The sequence below is a fragment of the Scleropages formosus genome, chromosome 2 (genome assembly GCF_900964775.1).
Source record: "Scleropages formosus chromosome 2, fSclFor1.1, whole genome shotgun sequence".
NCBI classification, from domain to species: Eukaryota; Metazoa; Chordata; class Actinopteri; order Osteoglossiformes; family Osteoglossidae; genus Scleropages; species Scleropages formosus.
The window spans coordinates 35356611-35381715 of NC_041807.1; the positions used below are offsets into that span (position 1 = coordinate 35356611).

General features: G+C 48.3%; 1 protein-coding gene across 1 annotated transcript in view; it reads right to left on the reverse strand.

The window, feature by feature from the left end:
* Positions 1–503: 503 nt before the first annotated feature.
* Positions 504–25105, reverse strand: part of arhgef10lb (Rho guanine nucleotide exchange factor (GEF) 10-like b) — a 68589-nt gene continuing 43987 nt past the window's right edge. The window contains exons 20-28 of the mRNA XM_018750630.2: positions 23027–23127; positions 20809–20930; positions 12810–12896; positions 9336–9556; positions 8770–8927; positions 7263–7405; positions 4867–5038; positions 2813–2935; positions 504–1680 (exon numbers count right to left, since the gene is read on the reverse strand). Of these exons, the coding sequence (XP_018606146.2) occupies positions 1142–1680; positions 2813–2935; positions 4867–5038; positions 7263–7405; positions 8770–8927; positions 9336–9556; positions 12810–12896; positions 20809–20930; positions 23027–23127 (1666 nt within the window). The 3' untranslated portion in view covers positions 504–1141. The remainder of the gene's footprint in view (positions 1681–2812; positions 2936–4866; positions 5039–7262; positions 7406–8769; positions 8928–9335; positions 9557–12809; positions 12897–20808; positions 20931–23026; positions 23128–25105) is intronic.

Below are 25105 nucleotides of genomic sequence, written 5' to 3' on the forward strand. Positions count from 1 at the left end.
CTGTCGCAGTGATGGCGGCTCGCGCCCCCCTTAGTTTAGCACAGAGTGCTTCGCGTCTTCGAGTCGCTTGCTAATTGGCTCTAAGCAGAAGCCGCTGATTTCTGTAACACGTAATGGGCGCGCTAACTACGACGGCGGTGCACGCGACGCGCGATTAAAAACGGCGGGATTAAGCGGACGCAAACGGCACTTTGCGCGGTTCCTCTGAGTCTGACGAGCAGCGCTGCAGCCGGCTGCCTGATTCCTCCGGCAAATATTCCTGTTTATATTTATGGCAAAACGATTTTGGTGACACTTCTTTAGCAGTGCTTCGGGTGCCGTTTGTACCTGGGGCAATTATTTTTTTTAGCTGGCTCATATGGTACTGTGAGGGGGCAAAACGGTGAAATACGTTACGGCACTGATTGTGAGGAATATGGAAAAAAGGATCGTTTCCCACCTTTTCGCGCTTCCGAGACCCCTTCAGAGGCGTTTGCGCACTGACAGAGATAGCGAATCCGTGTTGGGCTTGTTCTCTTTATTTTACACCAAAGTGACTCAGTGGAAGTGAAACCATTAGCATCAAGTACCTGTGACAAACCGGGAAACCCCGGGCTGTACTTCAATTTCCCATTACCATTATCCTCGTTTAATTCATTCCGGAACATTCTTCAGGTATCGTCTGCTTCTTTGTCTTAAAGGAAGAAGCCAAGACGTGGAATACTTAAACAGATTTTCCCTGCCCCTGCGAGTCAGGTGATATTATTCATCAGTTCGACAGACAGCAGCGTTCGTTGCCTTTTGCGGCGGGTCCTCCGAAACAGAGACTCGAGGTAATATCGTCCTGACTGCAGCACCGCGGTACCGTTTCCTCGGCGCCACTGCCGAGAGGTTATTGATGGCGGCGCCTTGAGCTTTCCTGAAACACTGGAAATTGAGTGTTTATGGAGTTTTCGAGAGGGTCCTTTAAATATATACACAGTGTGGGACAAAGGCGGAAACCCCGGGCGTCCCTGCGAGTGCAGTATTCTGTGAGCAGAAGACAGGTTGTGAGGACGATCCAGTGGGGCGTGGTTGGTTTGAATGTTGCCACAGGTCAGCCAGAAAAGCCACCGCGCCCCAACCGGATGACGGACGATGGGCCGCTGGTCCATTTTCCCCTTCAGGCTGTGATGGGGAGCTGCCATACCATCAACACGCTGTCGTCCGCAGCCCCGCCGTCCACCGAGCTCCTTGACCCCAACCTCCGGAAACCCCGACCCCCGGAGATGACTGCAGCTGACGTGACCTTGTCCCTCCGGGAGGCGTCCCGGGAGGTGCTTCGCCCACGGACCCACACCTCGGGGTCATCGCTGAGCTCGTATATAGAGCCGTCCTCCAGGCTGTGCTCGAGGGACTCCAGTGAGGAGCCGGACGAACCCTCAGGTTGCGCTGATAGCACCTTCCCGGGGAGCTGGGAGGTGGAGCGCAGCCGGTACTGTAGCAGGACGCCCTTGGCCTTTCCCTCCTGCTGTGGAGAGCCGCTGCCCTGCTGCAGGGACTCCTGCGACGAGGAGTCTGTCCGCTCCTCGCCGCAGCTGGCAGAGTCCTGCCCGTCCACCACGGAGTCCCTTTTCAGCAGACTGGGGGACAGGAGGCTCGACGTGGCCACAAGGAAATCCACCGGGCCTCCGTGTGCATTCAGGGAGGTCATCCCTTTCCCTGACGGAGCAATAATGCCATCGTTTAATTCCCAGTAAAACAGTAACACCCATTAACACCCACGTTCAAATCCCGCTCATACAGTAAATATTACCCTACTGTGTAAATGGGTAAATAACTAGCTTTTTATAAATGATACAGGGTCACAGCAACGTAGAGGCACATGCAGTACAGCGAGAGATTGCAAATACATCCGCATGCATGAAACAAGGGCTGAAGGACAAAAGGGTACAATATTCCAAAGGACTGATCATGTAGCACTAGCTGAGAGGTTCCAAAAGGGTGTGTGGACCACTGAGGAAATCATCTCAATCATCCTGCAAATCAAATGTTAATTTTTGAAATGGGAGAAACTTAAGCACTTTGGTCATCACCCTATTCCGGTCCCAGTGGGGAGTCGGGGTATCGACCAAAGCATTAAAGTGCTTTTTCTTGCCAGGTATGAAGATGAAAAGTCCTACATGTTCTGTTTCTTCATCAAAACAAGAATTTGGGTTGTGGGAGAGTCAGAAAGTAGATGGAGACAGACAAATTTTTGCTAAAGGTTTCTTGAATGGTTGCGTGAACCTCATTCCACAGAGCCTATATTCCCTCACATTCCCAGAGTAGATTTATCAAAGTGCTCAGGACACCTCTAGATCTCAAACACAGATGTCCCCAGAAATGTCCTACAAGGTGCAGTGGAGTGAAGTAGATTCTGTGAATGAGCTTGAAGTTTCTTCCTAGAGCTTAACATTGTGAGTCACATCGGACAAAGGCATCAGCTAAATAAATACGTGTAAATGCTTAAGGTTATTTTAAATTAAGCAATATGGCATTGTTTCAGTGATTTAGGGTTAAGGTTAGCATCAGGTTTAGGGTTAGGATCAGGGTTAGTATCAAGTTGAGGGTTAGGGTTTGTGGTTAGGTTTAGGGTCAGGCTTAGGCTTAGTGTCAGGGTTAGGGTTTCAGCTTAGGGTCAGGGTTAGGCACTTGAAGACATTCTAGAACATGTGGATAGCTTCCCAGTAACCCCAAACTCTATTGTAAGTAAGCATATCTACGTGAAGCAAATTTCGAATGAACCCCCTGAGAGGGACACCTGAGGACAGTCTGGACAGTAAGATGTTTGAGCTGCACTCGTGCATCTCACCAGTTATCTTGGGGATCCCCTCCAGCTTGGGCACGGGCAGTGCAACGATGACCCCCTGGGCGGTGCCCACCCACAGCATCCCCTGGCAGACAAGCAGGCTGGTGACACGGACCATCTCTTGACCTGGGGAGGTGGAGCGGAAGGTCACAGAGGGTGAGATGTGGTACACGTCAGTTTATTTACAGCACAATGTCATATTCCTGAGAAGAGCTGCCAAGCATAGCACAGGATGCCGCTCTGCATTATTGGAGATGAAGGGATCTTTTGATAATTGTACATCTGCGTTCATGCATATGTAACTGTGGCCACTTTTATTGTGAGGAAATCACATTTGGCCTGGAGTAATGGAGGTGAACATCGGGGAAAGATTCAATTTGTTTTGTCAAATTGCTGTGCCATTATTTTCCAATACCGGTATCAGCCGTTGACTGCCACGCTAAGCCATGGCATCGACTTATTCCTTCAATCAACCCTTTATCAGTACACATTTTCTAAACCGCTTGTCCCATACGGGGTCGCGGGGAACCGGAGCCTACCCGGCAACACAGGGCGTAAGGCCAGAGGGGGAGGGGACACACCCAGGACGCGACACCAGTCCGTCACAAGACACCCCAAGCGGGACTCGAACCCCAGACCCACTGAAGAGCAGGACCCGGTCCAACCCACTGAAAATATGGGTTGCTGTCATCGGATGCCTGTGTGTGAGTCAATAAGTGTGTGTGAGCCAGAGTGTACCCTGTCTTACGCCCTGATCCTGTCTTACTCCACAGATCAAGCGGTTATGGATAATGATCAGATCCATGGGTCATAGTAGGGTGTAGAGCAGGGAATGGTATGGTGGAGTGTCCGACTGTTGTAGCGGAATTAAACACACCTTGGGGGGGAGCCCAAACACAAGCAGGACAAGCAAACTCCACCAAGACGGTCCTGGCAACCTGGGAGCTGCACTATGACCATATTTCCCTCCTTTAAAAACATTTACCTTAAGAGATCTCCCATTACAGTCCTTCCACAGCAGAACTTTTACAGAGGAAACAATTTGCTGAGGTTAACACGTTAAGGGCATGGCTATCGTGGATAAAAAAAAAAAAAACTCATCAATATTTCTGTTTTTAATGCATTTACTTAGGTGAGTCAACAGGCAGAAGAAACAGGTTTGCTGATGAATATTTTATCAGCCGGGAGAGCGGGGAGTTTTAAGAATGCGGATATGTCTGTAACGTTGATTCGCGGGTGGAAAAAACGAGCGAGCGAGAGATGCAAGCAAAGGGGCAAGGCTAGAATCCGGGCTCCAGTCGGGAGAGAGGCGTTTCCATGGAAACCACTTCTAATAACCCCCTGTCTAAAAAACTTTGTTTCCGACGACGTGCGGCTCCTTGGAGATTTGCTTCCTTTATTATTTTCTCCCTCTAACTAACACTCGACACTTCTGTCCCCACTTCAGTGGCTCGTGATATTAATGCTTATTCAGGCCTGAGTACGAAATGACCAGGGTCCCGATGCCACAAAAATAACATTGCGTCCCAAATAGAGCAGAAAACCTCTGACGCACTTCAACGATGGTGTTTAAGTTGCGTCACATGATTCAGTTTCCGAGCCGCTTTTTCCTCTGCACTGAGAACAAGCCGTCTAGTTGAAGTGGACTCGCAGTAACCACGGTACGGGGGAGTGGGGGTGTGCGGAAGTGGTTTACTGTCACCTTCATCTGCACGTCTTTGGAAACCCGCAGGAGCACAGGGAGAACATGCAAAGTCCACACAGAATGAGCTGGATTCGGATCTGCAACCACAGCTCTAGAGCAGCGAGGCACCAGTGCTACCCGCTGTGCCGCTGTACTGCAGTACCATGTATACCTCTCTTGTAGCTCCGGCCACTTCTCCAACTGTGTAATCCCAAACTGTACTTGTTCTGAGGTTTGGGCAAATGTAACCTTCCCAGAAGGCAGAGTGGGCGGAGCTCTGTGTTTCTTACATTACTTGTTGTCTGCGGAGTTTGTTTTGCGGAGCGGGGGGCCCGTTCGAGTGGCCCGCACTTCTCCCCGCGGGGACACTTGCCTGGATTAAGGAAGGCGGAGCGCACCGAGATGTTGATCTCCTGCAGGTGCTCCTGCGTCTCCGTGTGGAACAGACGGATGGAGGAGCCTTCCGAAAACGCCATCCACACTCCACCCCCCGCGCGTGACATGTGCGCCACGCTCACCCGCGGGTCCGGGTGTGCCTCGAAACTCTGAGCGCAGAGAGGGAAGGAGAGAGGGGGAGAGAGATGTGTAACAATCAGATAAAGGAATCGAGAGTGAAACACTTGGCTCAGATAAGGTAATCGAGAAACGGGCGACGCGGCTGCCGAGAAAAGCGCACATGGATAATTTACACACTGCTTTCAGAAATTCCATCTTTGCGGGGAATAACGACAGAACAAAGCTGCGTTAATATTTCAGCACGAAATGTATGAATTTTTGTGTTCACCGCTCCTTTTGGTTTTACCTCATTACATGGTTTTTTGTAAACTGTAAGCATTTTCGGCTCACATGGTTTTCTGTAAGTCATTTCCTTTTCTATTAATAAAATAACAGTAAAAGTAAAAATTAGCAAAAAACAAGGAGTGGGGGCAGCAGGTGGCGTAGCCGTTAGAGCCTCACTTTGTAATCGAAGGACTTGAGTTTGAATCACACCTCCTGCTGTAGTTCCCTTGATCAAGGTAAACGGCTCAGTCTCTAGCTCTGTGGACAAACCTGACACTGGAAGTTGCTTAGGAGGAAAGTGAAATGAATAAATAATGAATAATACTAATAATAATAATACCCATAATAATAAAGTAAAATCACAGTATTCCATATAAGAACATCATTGCAGACACTGCTGTAAATTTTCTCTTAGTTGGAAACTCCACCCCGGAGCCGCATATCCGCGTAGAAAAGCAGTGACTGGCACTGCAGGGCCTCTCCGTTGGCCCCCAAGTCATCCGCAGCAATCGCAGTAACACCGGCCAGTGACCTCGTAGTACCTCCTCGCTTCCAAATGCACGACACCCACCGGCGCCGCATTCAGGTGGAGGCAGAAGAAGAGACCCCGGCATAGAGGAGCACCGGGCGGCTATGGGGCCCTATCAAAAGGCACGGCCCACTGACATCTTGACGCACTCGGCTCTGAAAGAGCAGCCGGGATGCCTTTTGTGTGCCGACGTCCTCCTCGAGCCACTCTGTCATAATGCAGCACAGCGGCAGAGCCCGAGTCCCCCGGTTCGCCCATTCCCGTGAAATCTGGCAGCCGGGGGACTGGAAATGAACGGCGTGCCGTTGCATTTGGCGCTGCCAGCCCGGTAAGCGGCTCTAACCGCTCTCCCTGAAAGGACCGCAGGAGAAAACGTGCCTCAAAAAATAAAAGCCATTCAAACCCCGATGAGATGCCGCGCAGCCTCTCTTTACCGCACAGCAGGACAAAAGTGCGGAGGCGCATTTCCACATCTGAGACGACTTCTGCTGTCAAAGCGTCATTACAATCACGCCAAGGGTGGCTGCAGGTCTCGGGGTGGAGGATCCCTACTGCGGTTGTCATACATCGCAAGAAATGAGAGACAGATGCGTGCCAGTGATTAGATGTTCCAAACTCAGTGACATCAGGAGCAGGGGATTATAGGTCAGCTCTCAGATGTGAATCTATCTGGGGGGAGGAGGAGAGACACAGCGAGCGGATCGGCAGCGATCGGGAGGTTCAGGCTTCCTCGGAAACATAACGCAGACAAAATCGGTCCTCCGACACACTGAGAAATACACGTATTCACTGGCGCTGTTGTAGGAAAACCGGCGAATTCCGAATGGCGGGACATTTAACAAGCAGGTTTGCAGGACAAAGAATGCAGAAAGAGTAAAACTTTGCTCATTTGCACTTTTCTCCAGGGTACAACGCCAGGGTCCCAAGTGGATGTTAAACCAACAATGTTTTAATTACGCTGGTTGCGTAGTGGTTACAACTGCTGCAACCGGATCTGAAGTTTGCAGGGTCACATCCCATGTACTGCTGTAATACCCCTTATCAAGGTACTTGCACGCAAGGCGCCGAGTCGGAGCCGACCCATAGCGACCACTCGCGTGGTTTCCAAGGCAAGTCAAGGGAGGAACAGAGGTGGGTTGCCAGGTCCTTCCTCTGCATGGTGGGGGAGGCAAACACAGGGAGAAAGACAGGGCCGTTGCACGCCCCAAGCAGGACTCGAACCCCAGACCCGCCACACAGCAAGGCACCGGTCGAACCCACCGCGGCCCCCCATCAAGGTACTTACTCCAGTTAAATGATCTGGATGTATAGATGGGTAAATCAGCGTAAACAGCTTAACATTGTAACTTTCAGCCTAATGAGGAAATGCAGCAATGACACAACCTGCTGCTGCACTCTTCTTCATGAGGGAGATCCAGTGTGTGTGTGGAGGGATGATTGTTTTCCATGATAAAGCTCACCTGAGTACCCAGGTTTGAGGGCTCGATGACGACGACCCGGTTTGCGCAGCTTGCCCATACGCAATCCTCTAGTGCTAGCAACGTGCGGATGGGTTCTGAACCCACAGACACGTGCCTGCAAGATTCTGCATCCCAGAGTTCATCTGAAAGACAGAGCAAGTCATCTCAATCAGCAGCTCAGCCGTTCCTTTAAAGCCCCGAATTTTCTATCGCTGAGGTGGATAGTGCTGGGTGCTCTGGTTTCCTTCTTCAGTCTGAACGCATGTTTCAGGTGAAATGGTAACTCTAAATTGCCAGTGAGTGAATGAGTGTGTTTGACTGTCCCATGATGGACTGGCATCCCATCCAGTGTGTGCCCTTACAACCTGCGCTTCCAGGATAGACTCTGGTCCACCAGAACTCTGCTTTGGACAAGCAGTTGTGGATGGATGGATGGATGGATGGATGGATGGAAGAAAGCTTTCCCAGAGTACAGGTAAAAATATTCACCAATTCCAGAACAGCCACGTTGCTACTATACGTCTCCTTTCCTACGGTCCATTTCAATTAGCGAAGTCCACCCATGGCTGTGACCGTGGAAGATATTCAGAAACACGCCAAAATCCTAATTTCAGCATCCCGTTAATTATTCAAATTTGAAAAGAAAATTCACAGAGCTCTTAATTAATATTTTCAGTTGTTTACTCCTCCTGTTGAAACATAAATCTTTTTTTACTTTGCCCTGTGAAATTTTTAATTGTTAATTGGTGGGCTATGTTAATTACCCCATTTAATGTGCTTTTTTTTTATTATATCTTCTTCCTGTGAAACTCATACTTCAATTTTTAATTTTTTTTTTTTTAAATAAAAATGAAAGCTATTACGCAGTTTTGAAGGTAGCACGGACTAGATGTGCTCAGCCACAGCTGTTCAAAGCTGAAGACCAATTAAAAAAACAATAATAACAGGGGCTGTGGCTCCTTCATCATTTAAATACAGAACATAAACCCACGGACTGTCAAAACAGACCTTAAATGTATTGAGACCACGGCAGGTCTCATTTACCTCTTTTCATACCCAACATTTGTGTGTCATATATTGTAACCATTTCTATTATGAAACTTGTACGGTTCAGATGATACCACACTTCGTCACTGCATTCGTGAGCAAGAGAGATAATAAGCCTGATTACTTAAAAATGAGACGGTGAAACATTAATGAACATTTTTGGTTTAAATAATAAATTAACTTTAAACACTTTGACAGAATGAAATCATGCATGCACCAAAACACGGTAACAGTGCGGTATATTTAGTAACAGTTATGAACACCTGGGCTTTTAGCGCAGGGATAAGAGCCTGAAGGGGATTTGAACCCACAAACTTCATCTGAAGAGTCCAAAGACAAAACCACAAAGTCTCTCCTCATATTTTATTCAGCAAAACCTTGAAGATGAATCATTTGAATTCTAAGCTATGCAGGGCCTTTAATAGTAATGTCGTCTTTGTGGGTGTCCAAAGGGTCTCACCTCCGTTCTTTCGGCTGTAAACCAACACCCTCCCGTCCGTCAGCCCGGCGAACAGGAGGTTGGACAAATGTTTGAGGCACAGGACCGACGACCCCTCGGGGTTTCTGAATGTCATCAGGCACTGGGCAGCGGTGTCCACACTGCCGTACACGAGGATTCTGGGAAAAGGGCAAGAGCTGTAAAAATTTCTCCTGTTCGGCTTAAACAGCAAACCAGAATGTCTGGAATTTATTAAGACAAAGTTAGATGGTTATTAAAAGTTACGTATTAATTGTTCTTGTAGCCGATAAACTTCGAGAATATAAAGGGGAGCTATAACTCTTAGTTGTTATCATTTGTCCAAGGTGACTTACTATGGTAGACAATCAATTTTACATTGATTAACCCATTTATACAGCAGGGTATTACTCTATCAATTGAGGGTAAGTACCTTCATCACTTTAGCAGCAGCACAACGGGGATTCAAACCACAGACCCTCAGACTGCAAGGTAACAGCCTGAACCAGGTCGCTACCTGCGGCTAACAGGCGGCGTCACGCCGAGATCCACATCCCCTTGTCCCTCACCTGCCGTCATACAGCCCCACACATATGGTGCTGCCGATGGGGGCGGGGCCCTCGTCGACACCCACGCCAACCTCCCCCTCCTCCGGGGGCCCGGGCTCCGACACGTACTCCAGACACAGCACCGGTGCCCCCAGCTGGAAGGACTTCACAGCCCGAGGGGTGGGTCTGTTCAGAGAGAAAATCTCCACCTGGCCGTGGGTAGTGCCCCCCCCGCTTGCCACCTGGGAGGTACAAAAAAACAGGGACGTGACATGAGCCAATCGCTAGAGAGATGCTGGCAACCCGCTGCTCCCATTGGCCGTCTAGGCATGTGAGGCCACGCCTTCATCGCCGGCAAAAACGACCCATTTCATTCGCTTTCATTGACTCCTCTCAGCTTTCACTTGGGTTTTGTCTCGTAAGAAATTTACATATCAGAACAGAATAAAGAGTTTAAGTATCCCCTCCAACAGAATCCATCCTCCTGGAAATGGCAAACGTGCGCCAGATTAAAAACCTACTCTTAATAATAGATGTACAATGGCACTTCTGGCTTCCTACTTTTTAAACTACGAGATCTTTTCATTACAAAAGAGACAGGAGTTAAATATTTTAATAGCACGTTGTCGGTACAAAATTTGCCTTTTTGAAGCTGCGGTTTAAGATAAGAATTATGATCTGACAGTCAATCCACGTGAACAACAGACGGGCGTGAGTCAAGGCACGGGGCGCTGCGACTGCTTAACCGGGTTGCCGAAACGGGGCCAACAGGTAGCGTCCTGGTTAAGAATGTAGTTTTGGAATGAAAGTATGATGGTACGAATCCCTCTACTACTGTAGTACCCTTGATCAAGGTATTTATCCTGAATTTAAACCATAAAAATACCCTGGTGTGTATGCGGGCAAATTACTGTAAAGTTTATTATTTAACATTGTCAGTAGCCCAGGACAAAGACATCCATCATCTAAATAACTTTCGATTGCCCTGGTCTGGGTCGCAGCAGTTCAGAGGCTATCCTGGAATCACTGGGCACAGAGCTAAGAGGGGGGTACACCCAGAACGGGACATCAGTCCATCACAGGATAAACACACACTCACACAATATGAGCAATTTTGCATCACCAATCCACCTCATCTGCTTGTCTTTGGACTGCGGGAGGAAACCCATGCGGATATGGGAAGAACATGCAAACCCCACACAGACTGAGCTGGATCCAAACCTCCACCACAACAGCCCAGGTGCTGTGAGGCAGCAGCATTACCCACTGCACCACTATGGCACCCAGTTAATAATAATAAGATGCCAAGGCTTCCATATCCAAATATTTGGACTGATTCTGGAATTCAGTGAATCGCAATAAACTGGCCAGCTGCATGACCATTAGAACATAAATAAATACAGAGAAACCACATGATTTCTGTCTAGCTGACTAAACACCTCTCGTTGAAAGCATACTAACGGTGGCTTTCATACATACTGAGCTTTGTTTTTATGATGCTTGACATGAGCAGCAGACTTCTGAAATCGCTGCACTGTAAAGAGCGCATTCATGACCAGCTTGCCGTTCTTCCTCTGCTCTCAGCAACACACACACACACACTGACTGAAACTGCTTGTCCCAAACGGGGTCGCGGTGAACCGGAGCCTAACCCGGCAGCACAGGGCGCAAGGCCGGAGGGGGAGGGGATACACCCAGGATGGGACGCCAGTCCGTCGCAAGACACCCCAAGCGGGACTCGAACCCCAGACCCACCGGAGAGCAGGACCCGGCCAAGCCCCCCCCTCTCGGCAACACAGAGGAGCCCAAACAATGGCGATGCCATTTGGAATGCAACGGGCCCCAGTTGTTTTCTTACTCAGCACCACGGAGAACATTAAGATATGCGACACAGAGATGCTGAAAATAGCTCGCAACTTCTCGTAGGCACGTTGTCGATATTTGAAAGACACGCCTGAACGTGGGAGGCAGAGGTGATAGAGAATAAACTCACCGCTCGAGACGCCTGGTTTCGACAGCACCATCTCTTCTCCTACCTCTGAACTTCCTCTCTTGCTTTATTGTACTGGAAGCTGCTTAAAACTTACCCTTATTTATCCATCTGACACCTTAGTGCAAGGTAAGGCACAATACCGGCTTTGTACGATGAAGTACTTGCAATAATTTACCCGTTTATACAGCTGGGACATTTTTATTGTCGCAATTCAGGGTAAGTACTGTGATCAAGGGTACTGCAGCGGGAGGCGGGACTTGAACCCGGGTCCCTTGATTGTAAGACGACAGCTACGGCAACCACTACGCTGAAGTTTAAAGCAAATTTAAAATATCCCTGATGGCAGGGTTGAGTAACACGGAGGTCATGCAAATTCCACTATTTATTCCACCATAAGAGAGCTTTAGCTGCGTATCAAGTAAACCGGCCGTAATGCACCGCATCTCTGAATTTTCTGAATGGGACTTCAAACATCATGTAACACGGGATCAGCTCTTATCCAAAGGTCCTGGTTTCAAATATAAAAATGACAGTTTTTTTTTTTTTTTTTTTTTTTTTAAATGGTTAAACAATAAATCCCATTAATGCGAAACGGAAATCCACAACACGGTCAGGGGAATTTACAGTATTTCACGTAGCAATAACGAGAGGCAGATTTATTTTGCCGAGAGTCTGTGTTTAATTGAATATTGCGGTACGTGGCTGACGGAATTTGTAAAAAAAAAAAAAAAAAAAAAGAAGAAGGTTAGCGTGACACAACTTTAATCCCCCAGACAGTGCTTTCCTAGTAATCTCTAACACATCTTTCAAATCCGGCGACATCCCTCAGCACTCGCAGCCCTCGTTGAAAACGCCTAATAAAATCACAAGTGAGCGTCTTCTCCGAGCGTCTTCACCTGACACGACGCCCGCGGATTACTTCATTCAATGGCGGGATATTAAGACGGAACCCCGGGCTTTTGGACTTGTCCCGAGATGCAAAACGCCCTCCCGTTTCCAGCGTTTTTTAGATCCATCAGAATTCCAGCAAGTTTATGGATGGTCTTGTACTTGCCTGCCAGAACAATTTCCTCCGCTTATCACGAACCCGGGCGCATGTAGGGATATTCTTCTACCCGCTGGCATGTAATACATTTTCAAGTCAAGAAGCAGCAGCGGCAGCAGGCTGCGTCAAGTAGGCCCACGGGAGTCCGCATCGCATTATATAATTTAGCTGGTTAGCGAGACGTTTTCATTCCATACAAGTAGCACAGCATATGGCTGTGCATCACCTCCGTTTATACATCTGGACATGCAGCTGGATGGTCTCTGGAAACATTTGTGGAGCATCTTTCTCACAGGTAGAGCAGCAGCCTCCTCTCTGTGGGACTTGAACCTATGTCCTTCTGGCCACAAGTCCAGATATTTTTTTTTTTCCACTCACAGCATTTCATGCTGCACTGATGCAGCGTGTTAGAGGCACATGGCGAGCCAGGGTTTTTTGGGGAGACGGGCGGACGTACCCAGAGGTATCCCTGGGGTAGGGAGGTGCTGGCCGCGGAGAAGCCCAGCAAGGCGCACTGGACCGGGTTGTGAAGGGCAGCTTCCAGCTAAATGAGACAAAAAAAAAAATGGTCCATTAACCTTGAAGGGCTTTCGCCATGGCAACGTACAATACGTCAAGTGGCAGCAGCAGCAGCAGCAGCAGCAGCAGCAGCAGAAGCAGCTCCAACAGCTGCAATGTGCTGGCAGGGTATTTTACCTGTCGTCATTACCGTCATTTTGTTTCTTAAGTGAAATTTCATGCAAAGCAAATCACAGTTTTCCATTTATACAGCTGGATGTTTCAGTGGAGTCATTCAGATCAATTACCTTTCTCAGCAGTGATACAATAGGAACGCTCCAGGTATTCAAACCAACAACCTTTTCAAGAGTTTAAGGTTTACTGTCATTTCGCTATACACAGGTGTACAGCAGAAAGGAAGTACGGCGTGTGCGTCTTAGAGCCACAACACACAGTAAACAGCTGTGGCAGCTAGGAGTACAGTGGTTAAGGCTGCTGCCTTTAGACCCCAAAGGTCGCAGGTTCACATCCCATCTCCTTAAGCAACGTATTTACCCTAAAAATTGCTCCAGAAAAATTACCCAGCTGTATAAACAGACAAATATTTCTAAAGTAGCTTAACATTGTAAGTCACTTGGGGGGAAAAGCCTCAGCTAAATGAGGAAACATAAACATAGTTCACACATATGAATGCAGATGTGTACTATACATACAAAAAGGATAATATAACAAATAAGAACAGCAATGATCTTTGAGGGACATTATTAATTATTGAAAATAATATATACAGTATAGTGAGTGCTTAGCAGATATGTAGTATAGACAGAAATAAAAACAATACTAGTGTAGTACGGTCGGGGTCAAGTGTGAGCAAGGTAAAAAAACAAAAAAAAAAAAAAACACATTACCCACCCTTTATACCATGGCACCGAGGTCCAGGACCAGGTTTCTACACGGTACGGTGGTGACTTTTCTGTCTCCAGCTAAGTTGTTGGTTCAGCGCCTTGTTTTTGTGCCTCTCTGGGTTGTGACTCTTTTCATTTACTACCACTCATAACAATACATCACCGGATAATCATTTCGGGAACAAAAAAAAAAAAAAAAACAGGAGTTCTCCCGACTGCGATCCGCGCCTTAAATTGAAGATTATTTCCGCACCGCACAAGGTAATGAAATTATGTTAATGTATTTTTTTTTCATCATTCTCCGCTGCCGCTCGGTTTAATACGCAGACTTATGTATTCCGGCAAGGTTGAGCTCCCCCCCCGTCTGCTATTTCCATAGCGGTTCAAACAGCTCGCGGTGAAGACGCGGCATTTGAAGGATGTGAAGTCGAACGCGGCCTCCTACATCAAAACGTCCGGCGCGTTCAAAGGGTGCTCTTTTACTTGCTTTAGCTGGGGATTCGAGTTCCCCCGGCGAACCAGGGACACCTGTAAGGCGCCACACGTCAGCACACCCACGCAACATATAGACCACGCCGTCCTAGGCGAGCGTCGCATTCCGAACGCGGCGCTTACTACGGTGCGCGCCAGCGTCCCGCGCTTCCACCGTGTAATATTGTTGTCCTCCTACTCTAGCAGCCATCACTCCGCTGGAAGAACGACTAACATGTAAATTGCTTGTACGGCCTTTTTTGTGAGCCTTTGTGTTCGCGCGCTCCCTGCGCCGCGGTTGCCGTGGATAACAGCCTCCACTATAAATACATTTAAAGATAAGCGGGGTCGTGCTCGCGGAGGGGGGTGGACGCCCATCGATCGGAGCTCCCGCAGGGCAGTGGCGGATGGCGCTTTACGGGATTCGCGGAGATAATCTGCGTGCACATCTGGGCCCGTCTCTTTGGAGGACAGGAAGACGGAAACCGGCAAGGAGGCCCGTGACCAAGATGGACCTTCTGCAAAGCCTTTCCAAAATGACTTGGCTTCCGAAAACAAGGGAGGAAGCTAGATGCGGATTATTATGATTCAGAGGGCTCGGTGAAGAGCAGTGCTGTGGGTTGCGTGGTAGTGTTGAGTCCTCACAGCTCTAAGGTTGTGGGTTCTAAGCAGGCCCTCCCTCGAGGGTGTTCTCGGTATGGCCGTCACATGCCAGCTGTCAATGACACGAAGCGTATTTCAACGCCCTTTAACCTTCATGCCGTTTTCAGAAAACTCCCCCTCCGCCTATCCGAAAGCGACCCCTCGGGGAGGCTCAACAACCTCGCTCGGACGCAGGTTCGAATCCCTTCCCGGCAGAGTCGGAGCCCAGATGGAAAGCACGCTGAGCAATTCACACAAACTAATTCTTCCAGCTCGTGAAATTACCCTTAATGTGCGTCTGGAGTGAACGTCCTGCGAAGGACCGGCCTCCGAAATAACGTGACCTTGAGCGAAAAAAAAAAAAAAGAGACCCGTAATGATGTGACAAAAATGTCATAAACGGAAATACTTTGGGAAAAGGGCAAGCGTACTGGGTCTCCACCAGTGACACCCTTTTACCAATGTTTTTCATTATGTAGGATTATTTGACAAAGTGATGACAGTTTGAGGACAGAGAGCTGGAGATTTCATCCACTGCTTCGCAGATATTATTGAACCCACGAACGCGGCTTCTTTGTGCAGCTGGATGCTCCTACTGGAGCGCCGCGGTGTCCCGCTCAAGGGTGCAACGTCAGCTGCAAACGTGCCGCTCGTGCGTCCATATTCTTCGCAACTTCGCTCCCCGCATTCCCATCGCCCCGCCGTCGCTGTAATGTTTGCCGGCCGCATTTCCCACGACTGCCACTTTTTTTTCCTGGCTGCGAAACAATCCCGGGGTACGGCGGATAGGAAACCGAAAGCTCGGCTGAAATAAACCGCAGCGTGACTTTTTCCACATTTTTCACGGAGGACATTTTTACAGTTGGCGGCGAAGCCGTTTCCTCCATTCAGTCGTTAATCTAAACTGGGTAAAGGAGCAGGAGCAGGAGGAGGAGGAGGAGGAGACCAGTGTGCTAAATAAAGAAAAGACAGGCGTGATGGGATTGCACCCAATATTCCTGAGTTTGCGGGACCCAGCTGGAAAAATAGGAGTGGATTATCTGGTAAAAATTCAATAAATGCAGGTAGGACATCGGAGCCGTCCTCCCTCCGTATCACAGCACGCCGACTGGACCGGAATGGAAACGGTCGTCGTCGTGCAGTAGAGCTTGGCTTATATTTCACATCCATTACGACAGCCTTAGGTAAACCCCAGATGTCGCATAAAAATAACAACAGGATGAGAGACGAAGCGAGCTGCCAATAATGTCATTATCTGGTCATTGTGTGTAAGAATGGCAGGACACCCCCAGGTCAAGATCAAAGAGGCGACTAATATTTGAAGTCCAGCTTTGCCTAATGATCACTTTCAACATGTGGAATATATAGGTATGATACGAAAAAACTGGCCTTTGATGAAAAATTTCATATTAACCCTTTGTGGCCTTGTGGGTCGGTGCCCATGTGAAATGGCCTGGAACGTACTTGGCAGCCACGCGTTATCTCTGCCGGTCCAGAGTCTATCCGGGAAGCACAGGGTGCGAGGCAGGGTACACCCTGGATGGGACACGGGTCCAGCACAGGCCGGTCACACGCTCATTCACTCACGCACGCGTTTAGAGCCACCGATTCACCAGCCTTCGGACTGCGGGAGGAAACCAGAGCGGTCGGAAGAAACACCAGCGGAGGCAGAAAGGAGGGAAAACAGCTCCACGCCGTAAAACGCGTGCCGTGCCACAAAAGGGTGAAGCCACACTTCAACAAAAAGCGGTACATTTGTAGTGTGCTTCAGCTTTGTGGTTTTCAGCGCGCTCGACCCTAAATTGGTCCGCGTGGTCGCAATTAAAATACACCTGTCACATTTCAGTACGTGCGTATTAGCGCTGAGGCATTAGCTATGCGCGGAGCGTACGATTAATAATTAGGTACGGCTCCCTCCGAAACTGGCCAGCTTTACTACAGTTATGTTCAAACGGATCGGGGGGCTGCTTCCTCATTGGGACACGCCAAGACGTGTGCATTTTCGCCCGCATATGCTGCGCACATCAAGCGCGTTCCTCCCACGAGGGGTATAAAAACGATGTCTGCTTTTCCCTCGCTTTCCTTCCGGCCGACTTTGCGACCGACGTGCTTCCAGCCGGAGCGATGCTGATCTGATGCATCCCATCACAATCTGGCGTGTTCGGGAGCATCGGGTTAGCGGCGCCGCGGAAGCCAACAGCCCTTTTCGGCGTCAGATCCCCCACCGGCGCGTCTCGCGGCGCCGGGCGAGCCGCCTCCAAATGGAATGGTGACAGGAAAGGGCCGCGCTGGCTGCTGGCGCCTCCGCGACGTGCCCCGCGATAACGGCCTCCTGACAGCCGCGCTGCTAAATTGGGGGGTGCTTAAAATCGCCCCGTTTCGGCTGGCAGAACACAGACAAAAGCGCCCGTGTTTCTCACAATAGGCCGAAGCGGAGTCATCGTGGCTCTTACTTAAAATCGAGCGGTCCGTGTTTCGCAATAGTGCCGACTTATATCGGCAGCCCCCGACGTGCGAAAAGCGTGCCGGGGTCGGTCGGTGCCATCGACACACCACGAAGGTCTGTTCCTTCACCGCTATCGCACGTAATTAAACCGCCGTTTAGGATCCCGACTTGCGGCATTGTGCGCCGAGGCACCACAGAACGGGCGATTTCCGCCAACCGCTGGACGAAGGACATCGATTTACGTCTCTTTTGGACCCCGACCAAAAACAACTACCCCACCGGCCTGCGAGAGACTGTTTAATGAGTTTTTACGCTGCTCCGTGCCCCCGCTTCACCTTTACTATTAAAACTCCACGCATGTACAAAGAATCTAAAATAGTTCCTTTGCACAAAACAGTCAGCAACCTCCAACGCTCGCGTCCACATGCCTTCGGACTGTGGGCGGAAACCCACGCAAACACGGAGAGAACACGCAAACCCCACATGGACGGAGCTGGATTCAAACCCACACGTGAACCCGGAACCCAGGATCTGTGAGTCACGAGGACAAACTGTCAAGACGACCGTGTATAAAAGAATCAATTAAATTTCAAAAATAAACGTCTAATAAATACATAAAAAAGCAAGTGAAATATGTGCGCGGATCCTCATTTCTGTTAGCGGTTTAGTCTACGGGTGCTTTGCTTCCATCTTCCCTCGGGCTCCTCTTGGAATTCTGGAAGTTTCTCCACCACCACCTGGTGGCAGGACATCCTGAAGGTGTGTTGCCAACGCTGTGATGCCTTAACGCTCGAGAGCCCTCCCCAAACCCCCACCCCAACCCAACCCCAGCCCTGGGAGCCTGGCGACGCCCCCCCGACACATCCCCCTTGTGGCCGCGCCCCCGGCACATCCCCCTTGCGGATCTGGATCGGGCCGCAGGGGACGTTACTCACCCGGAGCCTCGTCAGCGATCCGCTGCCGCTACGGAGCGGCCCCCTGGCTGCGAGACACGCTCCCGCTCCTCCGCACATTTTCCTCACGTTGACTCATTTGCCGCGCTGCGCCGCCGTGCCCAGATGCGGGCAGACTTGGCACCGGATAGCGCGGAGCTCCTCTAAGCTGTTAATCACAGCTCGTTCTATATTAAGTCGCTCACTTTCAAACTGGCCTCCTCTTAAAGCTCCCTTCTCTTGTGGATAAACTTTCTTCACACTTAATTCTGCCTCTACACTTGGTTATGAGACAAAAAAAAAAAAAAAAAAAAAAAAGACATAATTATACTGCGGACTAGGTTTGGAGAACACGTTCTTGGTAGGCACTTTTCCGACTGCCGCTCTCCTCGCCGTGTCTCTAAAGGGCACGGACTCTTCCTTCATCGTTGCTTTTAATGCGTCCTTTCTCCCTTCACGCGTTTAACCCATCGATTCCAGGTGCCGAGGGAATTCGGCTCATGTACGCCCTGGAATGTACCGGTGCAAAACTCATTAGCAGCAGAGCGCCGTCCCCTGGAGAGCACGAGCTCGAAGGAGGACAGAAAATAGCGTAGGAAGCGAGGCATGTGACGATGTGCCAATAGGGACAGCAAGATGCTCTAGTAGTTAAGGAACTCAACCACTGAATCAGGTTCAGGACTCTGGGGGAGGGTCCCTTGTTGTTATTTCCTTGAGAAAAGCATCTAACTTCATCTAACTATCTAACTTCAGAGGAGTGAACAAACTACAGGTGGTCCTTAAGCAACTTACATAAGTGGCTTAGAACCACCCGGGTTTACAACGTCCACAGCTGGGTCTCAGTCAGTGTCTGGGCGTCTAGCAGCGACTTTGTTTGTTGGCAACATTTTTTGTTTGCGATTCTCATGGTTACTTTTCATGTGAAATGGCCAGCAAGTGATAAAGTGAATATTATGGTGCTGCTGAAAAGAAAAAGAGGGCGACAGATTTAGAAATGAAAGGAATAATAATAGTGTCGTGTCAAAATATAATTAAGATACTCTACATTAATTCATTTAGGTGAGACTTTTCCCTAAAACAACTTACACTGTTAATCAGTCTACAATTATTTACCTATTTATACAGCTGGGTAAGGTTACTAGAGCAATTTAGGGTAAGTACCTTACTTAGGGGTACTACAGCCAGGAGTGGGAATCAAACCTGCAACCTTTGGGTCCAAAGGCAGCAACTTTAACCACTATGGTATCAGCTTTCCCATATTGTACTGTATTTATATTTTTAATCATTATAAATCAGTGCTATTTTAACATGGATAATGTCTGAAATTAGGAGAAAACATAACAAAGCATTAAATAAAAAATATTTGTGGATCTTAATGGTTTATATATCCTTATGCTTCATATAATACAGTACAGTGGGCAGTAGGATTTGTGAGGCACAAGCGGAACCCCGTCGTAACTCGAGGACCACCTGTATTCAGGAGCGTAATGAATAAAGAAACGTAAGGAGCGCAAGAGGTTTCAAACGACGGCATCTGCTCAGCAAAATAAATAATGACGCACCAGATGAGGGCATCGGCTAAATGAAAAAGCATGCAAATGTAAACAGGCTGCGGTCTTGGATTGAGTTCTAGATTCTACGGGGGAACCCACATTTAAAGGCACGTCTGGGATAAACCTCTTACATCATCTGCCCACATGGACGCAGCTCTATCAAACCCGGCTGCGTGACACAGCCCAGCGCTGGAGTATCGATTTACGAGTGGGCGTCCCTCCATCTCTTAGGTAATTGCATAATCACTTCTTACCACAGTCCCCTCGTGGCTGTTCTAATTTGGCATCCATCCCTACGGTACGCAGCAGGTGCCGCAGCAACCTTTCATCCCCCCCCCAACATTCACTTCATAACGTTTCCCAGCCACTTGAATTCCTTCTCATCCCAATTTAGCCCGGCTTCCGCATGCCTTCGCGACACCGTCTCAAAGTTTGTCTTTTTTTATGCTGCGGAGAGAAAAAAAAGACGCGTTTGTAAATGTTTGTTTTACAGCCAACTTGACCGAGGAGATTCAATTTCACCTTTTAATGGAATTCCACAAGCTGCGTGGAATACCGATAGAACCGGTACAGTTTTGTAATCAGCAATGTTTATATTTGCGACAACAGGAGATTATTCTCTCCGGTAGAACATTTACCACAAAGTCTGACAACAAAGATTCCATTAAAAACAGACCAAAATCCTCTTATTCGCACTTCACCGCCTCTAGATTAACGAATACTGGCAACTGGTGTTGCCATGTCCCGTATAGGACAACAAGGCACGTTTTCTAGTACTACGCCGGGCCAGCAGATGGCATACCGGTTAAGGAGCTGGATTGTGAGGTCACAGGGGCTTGGTTTAAATCACAGTAAACACCCTGCGGTGTAAATGGAAAAGCTGTAAGTTGTTTTGGGTAAAAATGTAGATAAAGAGAGAAGTAGTAATAAAACTACTTGCTGTGTTGCCCCATGAAACACCACAGAGCTCACATGAAGCAAGAGCCAAAAACAGCTCAATGCTGCTCACCTTCTGCTCTTGGGATTTCATGGAGAAAACTGGCACCCGGCACGCCAGGAGCGGGCACCAGAAGGGCGCCTTGGTCTTCCCGTCGTCTTCGGCGCACACCCACCCTGGGGTGTTCTCCTCCCCTAGAACGCAGAATGGGTGGAAGGAGATACGTGAGCACTGTGTGAAAAGACACGGTATAGACTGCATCACGTTCGTACCCTTGTGTCCCTGAGTCTTGGGCCAGTCCTCACTGAGGAGACCATGTATGGATTGAGTTCTTATCATAACAACCCAGGGGATTGCATGGCTTTGTTTTTTTTTCAAAAGTCCACAGGGGCAAGACGTTAAATATAGTATGTGCTGGTTTAATAAAAATATCTGAAAAGCAGTCAATATGTATGCAAGTACTCTTTAAAAATCAAATACTTTTTAAAAATCAGTCAACTTGTATGCAATCACCATTAAAAACCAAATACCCTTTTAAAAAAAAAATCACCTTTTTCATTGCTGTCAACATGCATGTAATTACTCTTTAAAAATCAGATACACACTGTTATTGCGGAAAATTTGCACAGGGTCAAATGTAGGTTTGATCATTTTATTTATTTTTTTATGCCATTGTGAAGACAGACAAAACAATAATTGGTGACCATTCTCACGTCTGCACTGACGACGAGACCAAGGCCCTAAAGAGCATCATGGGGATTTCTACTCCACCCTCTCTGATTTATTCAAATCATAATCATTCCTTTACCGGATCTGTGCAATAGACGGGAACAATATATTGTCTTCTTCCGCAGCCAAGTCATTTCTTTTTCCCTGCAACACTGATGCTTTACCCAATCACCTGAGCCTCTGCGAGTGTTTTGCTTTACCTCATTCCCCAAAATCTGAAATCACCGTTTCATCCTGACAATTAGATCAATTCCACCTTTACTAATTTATCAGAAAATATATTTCATTACAAGCAGCACAGCAACGGTGCATACGCGAACGGGGCTGCTGTGTGGTATTAGAAGCGATGGGACAAGCGGTTTCGGACTCTCCGTGTGCGCGTGTGTGCGCGCGCGCTCAGATTTTACTGGTACCCTTTTTACGGCTTTATCCGTATCACTTTAACGCAAACGAAAAAGAGTAATTAAGGGAATAAAGATTAAGGGAATAATTTCGAGACCTTCCCACTGTGAGCAATATGTTATTTTATCATCTGTTAAAACTACTGCACTGAGTAAACTTTTGTGGCAATGTTGTAAAAACGCCTTGCATCTAATAAAACATTACTGGCTGATAATCACAATGAATCCCTACATCGTGATAACAACAGCCCTTACCGGCTCCTAAAAGACATTCGGTGCCATTTATCTAAGCTCCTTATGAGCCTGTTTTCCATCAATAACATTTTTTTTTTGTGATATTTGAACATGTAAAAATATGTCACAATGCACAGTGTTGCGCCTCTAATTCCTACAAGCTCCCGCTGCCTTTTAACTTGTAATTCACATTTCCATGCGGGGCTCCATTATCTGTCTGTCGAAGGTGTCTGTAATGACTAAACTCCTCTGCTTCTCGACTCAATGCAGTGAATCATTGTAAAAATTCCATAATTAGAGCAAAGTTGTCAGTCATCATCCCCTGGGGGTGAAGGAGTACGCTGTATTCATTAGCACCTCATACCTTACATACTCCTTTAATGTAATTGTTTAAAAAACACAGTCACTGTGTGTGAGACTATTTGTGCCATTGATTTGAACAGCTATGGTTGATTGCACCAGAGGCATGATGGGAAATAGCGCTAACCCACCGCGACGGCGAGGCGTAAGGCTTGACGCGGAGAACAGCCGCTCGGGGATCCTGGACCGCGAACGTGAGCTGATGAAGGATGACTGGGTTGGCGGCGCCGGAGCGAGCGGCGATCTGGGCTCCGTGAAGCTGGCCTGATTGACGCCTGATTGATTCGCGGGCCCTCCACACCTGGACGCCATCGCTAACGAGTGAATGGAGCTTAACGAATTTTCGCGCAGCGCAGTGGCTCTCCGCCGCCGGCCAATGCTGATTAGTGAGGCCGCTGACATTATTCCCCTGCATGCGCCATTGTGAGCAGGAGCAGCTCATCGGGACATGAGCACAAAGGTGCATCGGGCAGCTATCTCCAGAGGGTCTCTGGAACGGGTTGCAAAGGGGCACCACCTGTCCCCAAATCCCACCCCAAGAACACAGGGCAGTAAGGAGCACTCACGCTGAGCAATCTTGGCCAGATGAAGGCGATTCACCCAGGAGATCTTGCTGAGGGGGTTGGGTGTATTGAAGACCACCATGAAGCTCACGGGGCGACCTGACCTGAAGAGCCACAAACACACACACACACACACACACACACACACATGCAGTGAGTTCTGACATAAAGGATGCAACCGAATCGTGCTCCTCCGCAGTATGAGGAAATGCAGCAGCGGAAAAGGTTTAACGGTCGATTATTATATATAGAGGAATCTTCGGTGTTACCATGTCGGTACGGTGAAGGCAAAGTCAAAGCACTGCGGATAAAAGCAGCACAGCTCACAAAGAGCACCGAAACGCTGAACACTATAGCTAAACTGCAGCTTTATAACTGGTATTGCATCCCTTGACAATTGTGCCATCACTGAAATTAAAACAAAATTGCTTTCATTTTGGCAAGACCCTTAGTTACTCATTTAGCTGATGCTTTTCTCTAAAGTGACTTACACTGATTTACCAATTAAAACAGCTGGGTAATTTTTGCTGTATCAATTCAGGGTTAGTACCTTGACCAAGGGTAGTATTTCAGGAGGTGGGATTCAAACCAGTGACCTTAGACTGCAAGCCAGCAGCTCTGTCCAACTGTAATGGATACAGCTGCTGCTACACAGCACCCCCAGGCCTATGCAACTGGATGTGGGTCTGATCCCCACTCTGTGTGGAGTTTGCATGCTCTCCCATGTTTGCATGGGTTGTCCTCCTGGTGCTCTGGTTTCTTCCCACAGTCCAAACACGTGTTTCAGGTGAAGCGGCGCCTCTGAAACATGCCCTTAGCGTGCGTGTACATGTCACCCCACGCCTCCTGCTGCACCCTACATGTGTCTGGTGCAAGACAGCAGCAATCCGTGTTCATTTACACCTCCCCGTGTGCTTCATTCCTGTTACAGGTGTCACCGGTGGGTACGTTTCCGTCACACCGATGCAACTGCGTTTGGATGAGTCAAACCTAAATCATGGTAAAACTGAGTGAGTCACGGCGCGTAATCCTGCTGCATCCAGGCCTGTATTCTGAGCCCTTCTGCTGCAACGCACAATAAGTCAGCCCGAAGAATTTATGGATTTCGAATTGAGGTTCACCCCGAGGGGCTATGAGTAATGTTCTCCAGAATGAGCCGCAGGGGGTGTATCCCATTAGCAAACGGGGAACACCGAGGGGTGCTGTTTTACTTGGATTTCACTCCTTTTGCTATTTTATGTAACGCTCCTATTCCGTGTACACTTGCACCAGCACCCCGCCACGTCTTGAAGCAGACCTATACAGGAGGCGAATCAATAGATCTTAGAAAGTATTTTCTTGGTGAAAGTTAAAAGACTGAAAAGATATCAAAAGAATTATGCCAATACGCTGCATATGCTGGTTAAAAGAGACTGATAATGATATTAGATGCGTTTCTAAATCCCCGTGAAAATGTGAGAAAACTGGAAAGTGAGCGATAACAAATTTACTCTTTCTGTCAGTGTGATTCTGATTTTAAATCCCTGGTAGTATATTATGCTCCTACCCTAACCTGAGCCACAGGAAAACAAACGTGTACCGAGATCAGGACGTCTAAGGATGGGTCAAGAGGGAGGTCGACCGTTGTGAGATTTCCGGGGGATTGTGGCACAAGGAGGAACCTTTGGCGTAAAAGGTTAAACGCAAAGAGAAGGAGTCCAGGGTCTACCTGTCCAGCTGCCCTTTGCTGACTCTTAAGACAGGTCTTAATCCAGTGAGCTGGTCACAGCATGCAGGTTGCCATTTAATAAACTGAACTGCACGTGACCAGCAGGTTGCAGGTTTGAAGCTCTGCGCTGCTCTTATTGTGGCACTTTCCACTGTGGTGCTTTAGCTTTAGTGTAGTCTAGTTTTATAAATGGAAAGCAGTGCGCAAGTTGCTTTCAATAAATGTGCTGAACTGTGCTATAATCGCACTATATGATAATGCCATCTATTTTGTGCGGACTCGTCAAACACGGACTGTGCCATATTTAAGGCTGTTATGTCGGCACCTGGGGCGGGTGACATTTGCATTAGCGATGCTCCGCAGTCCTGCAGCAG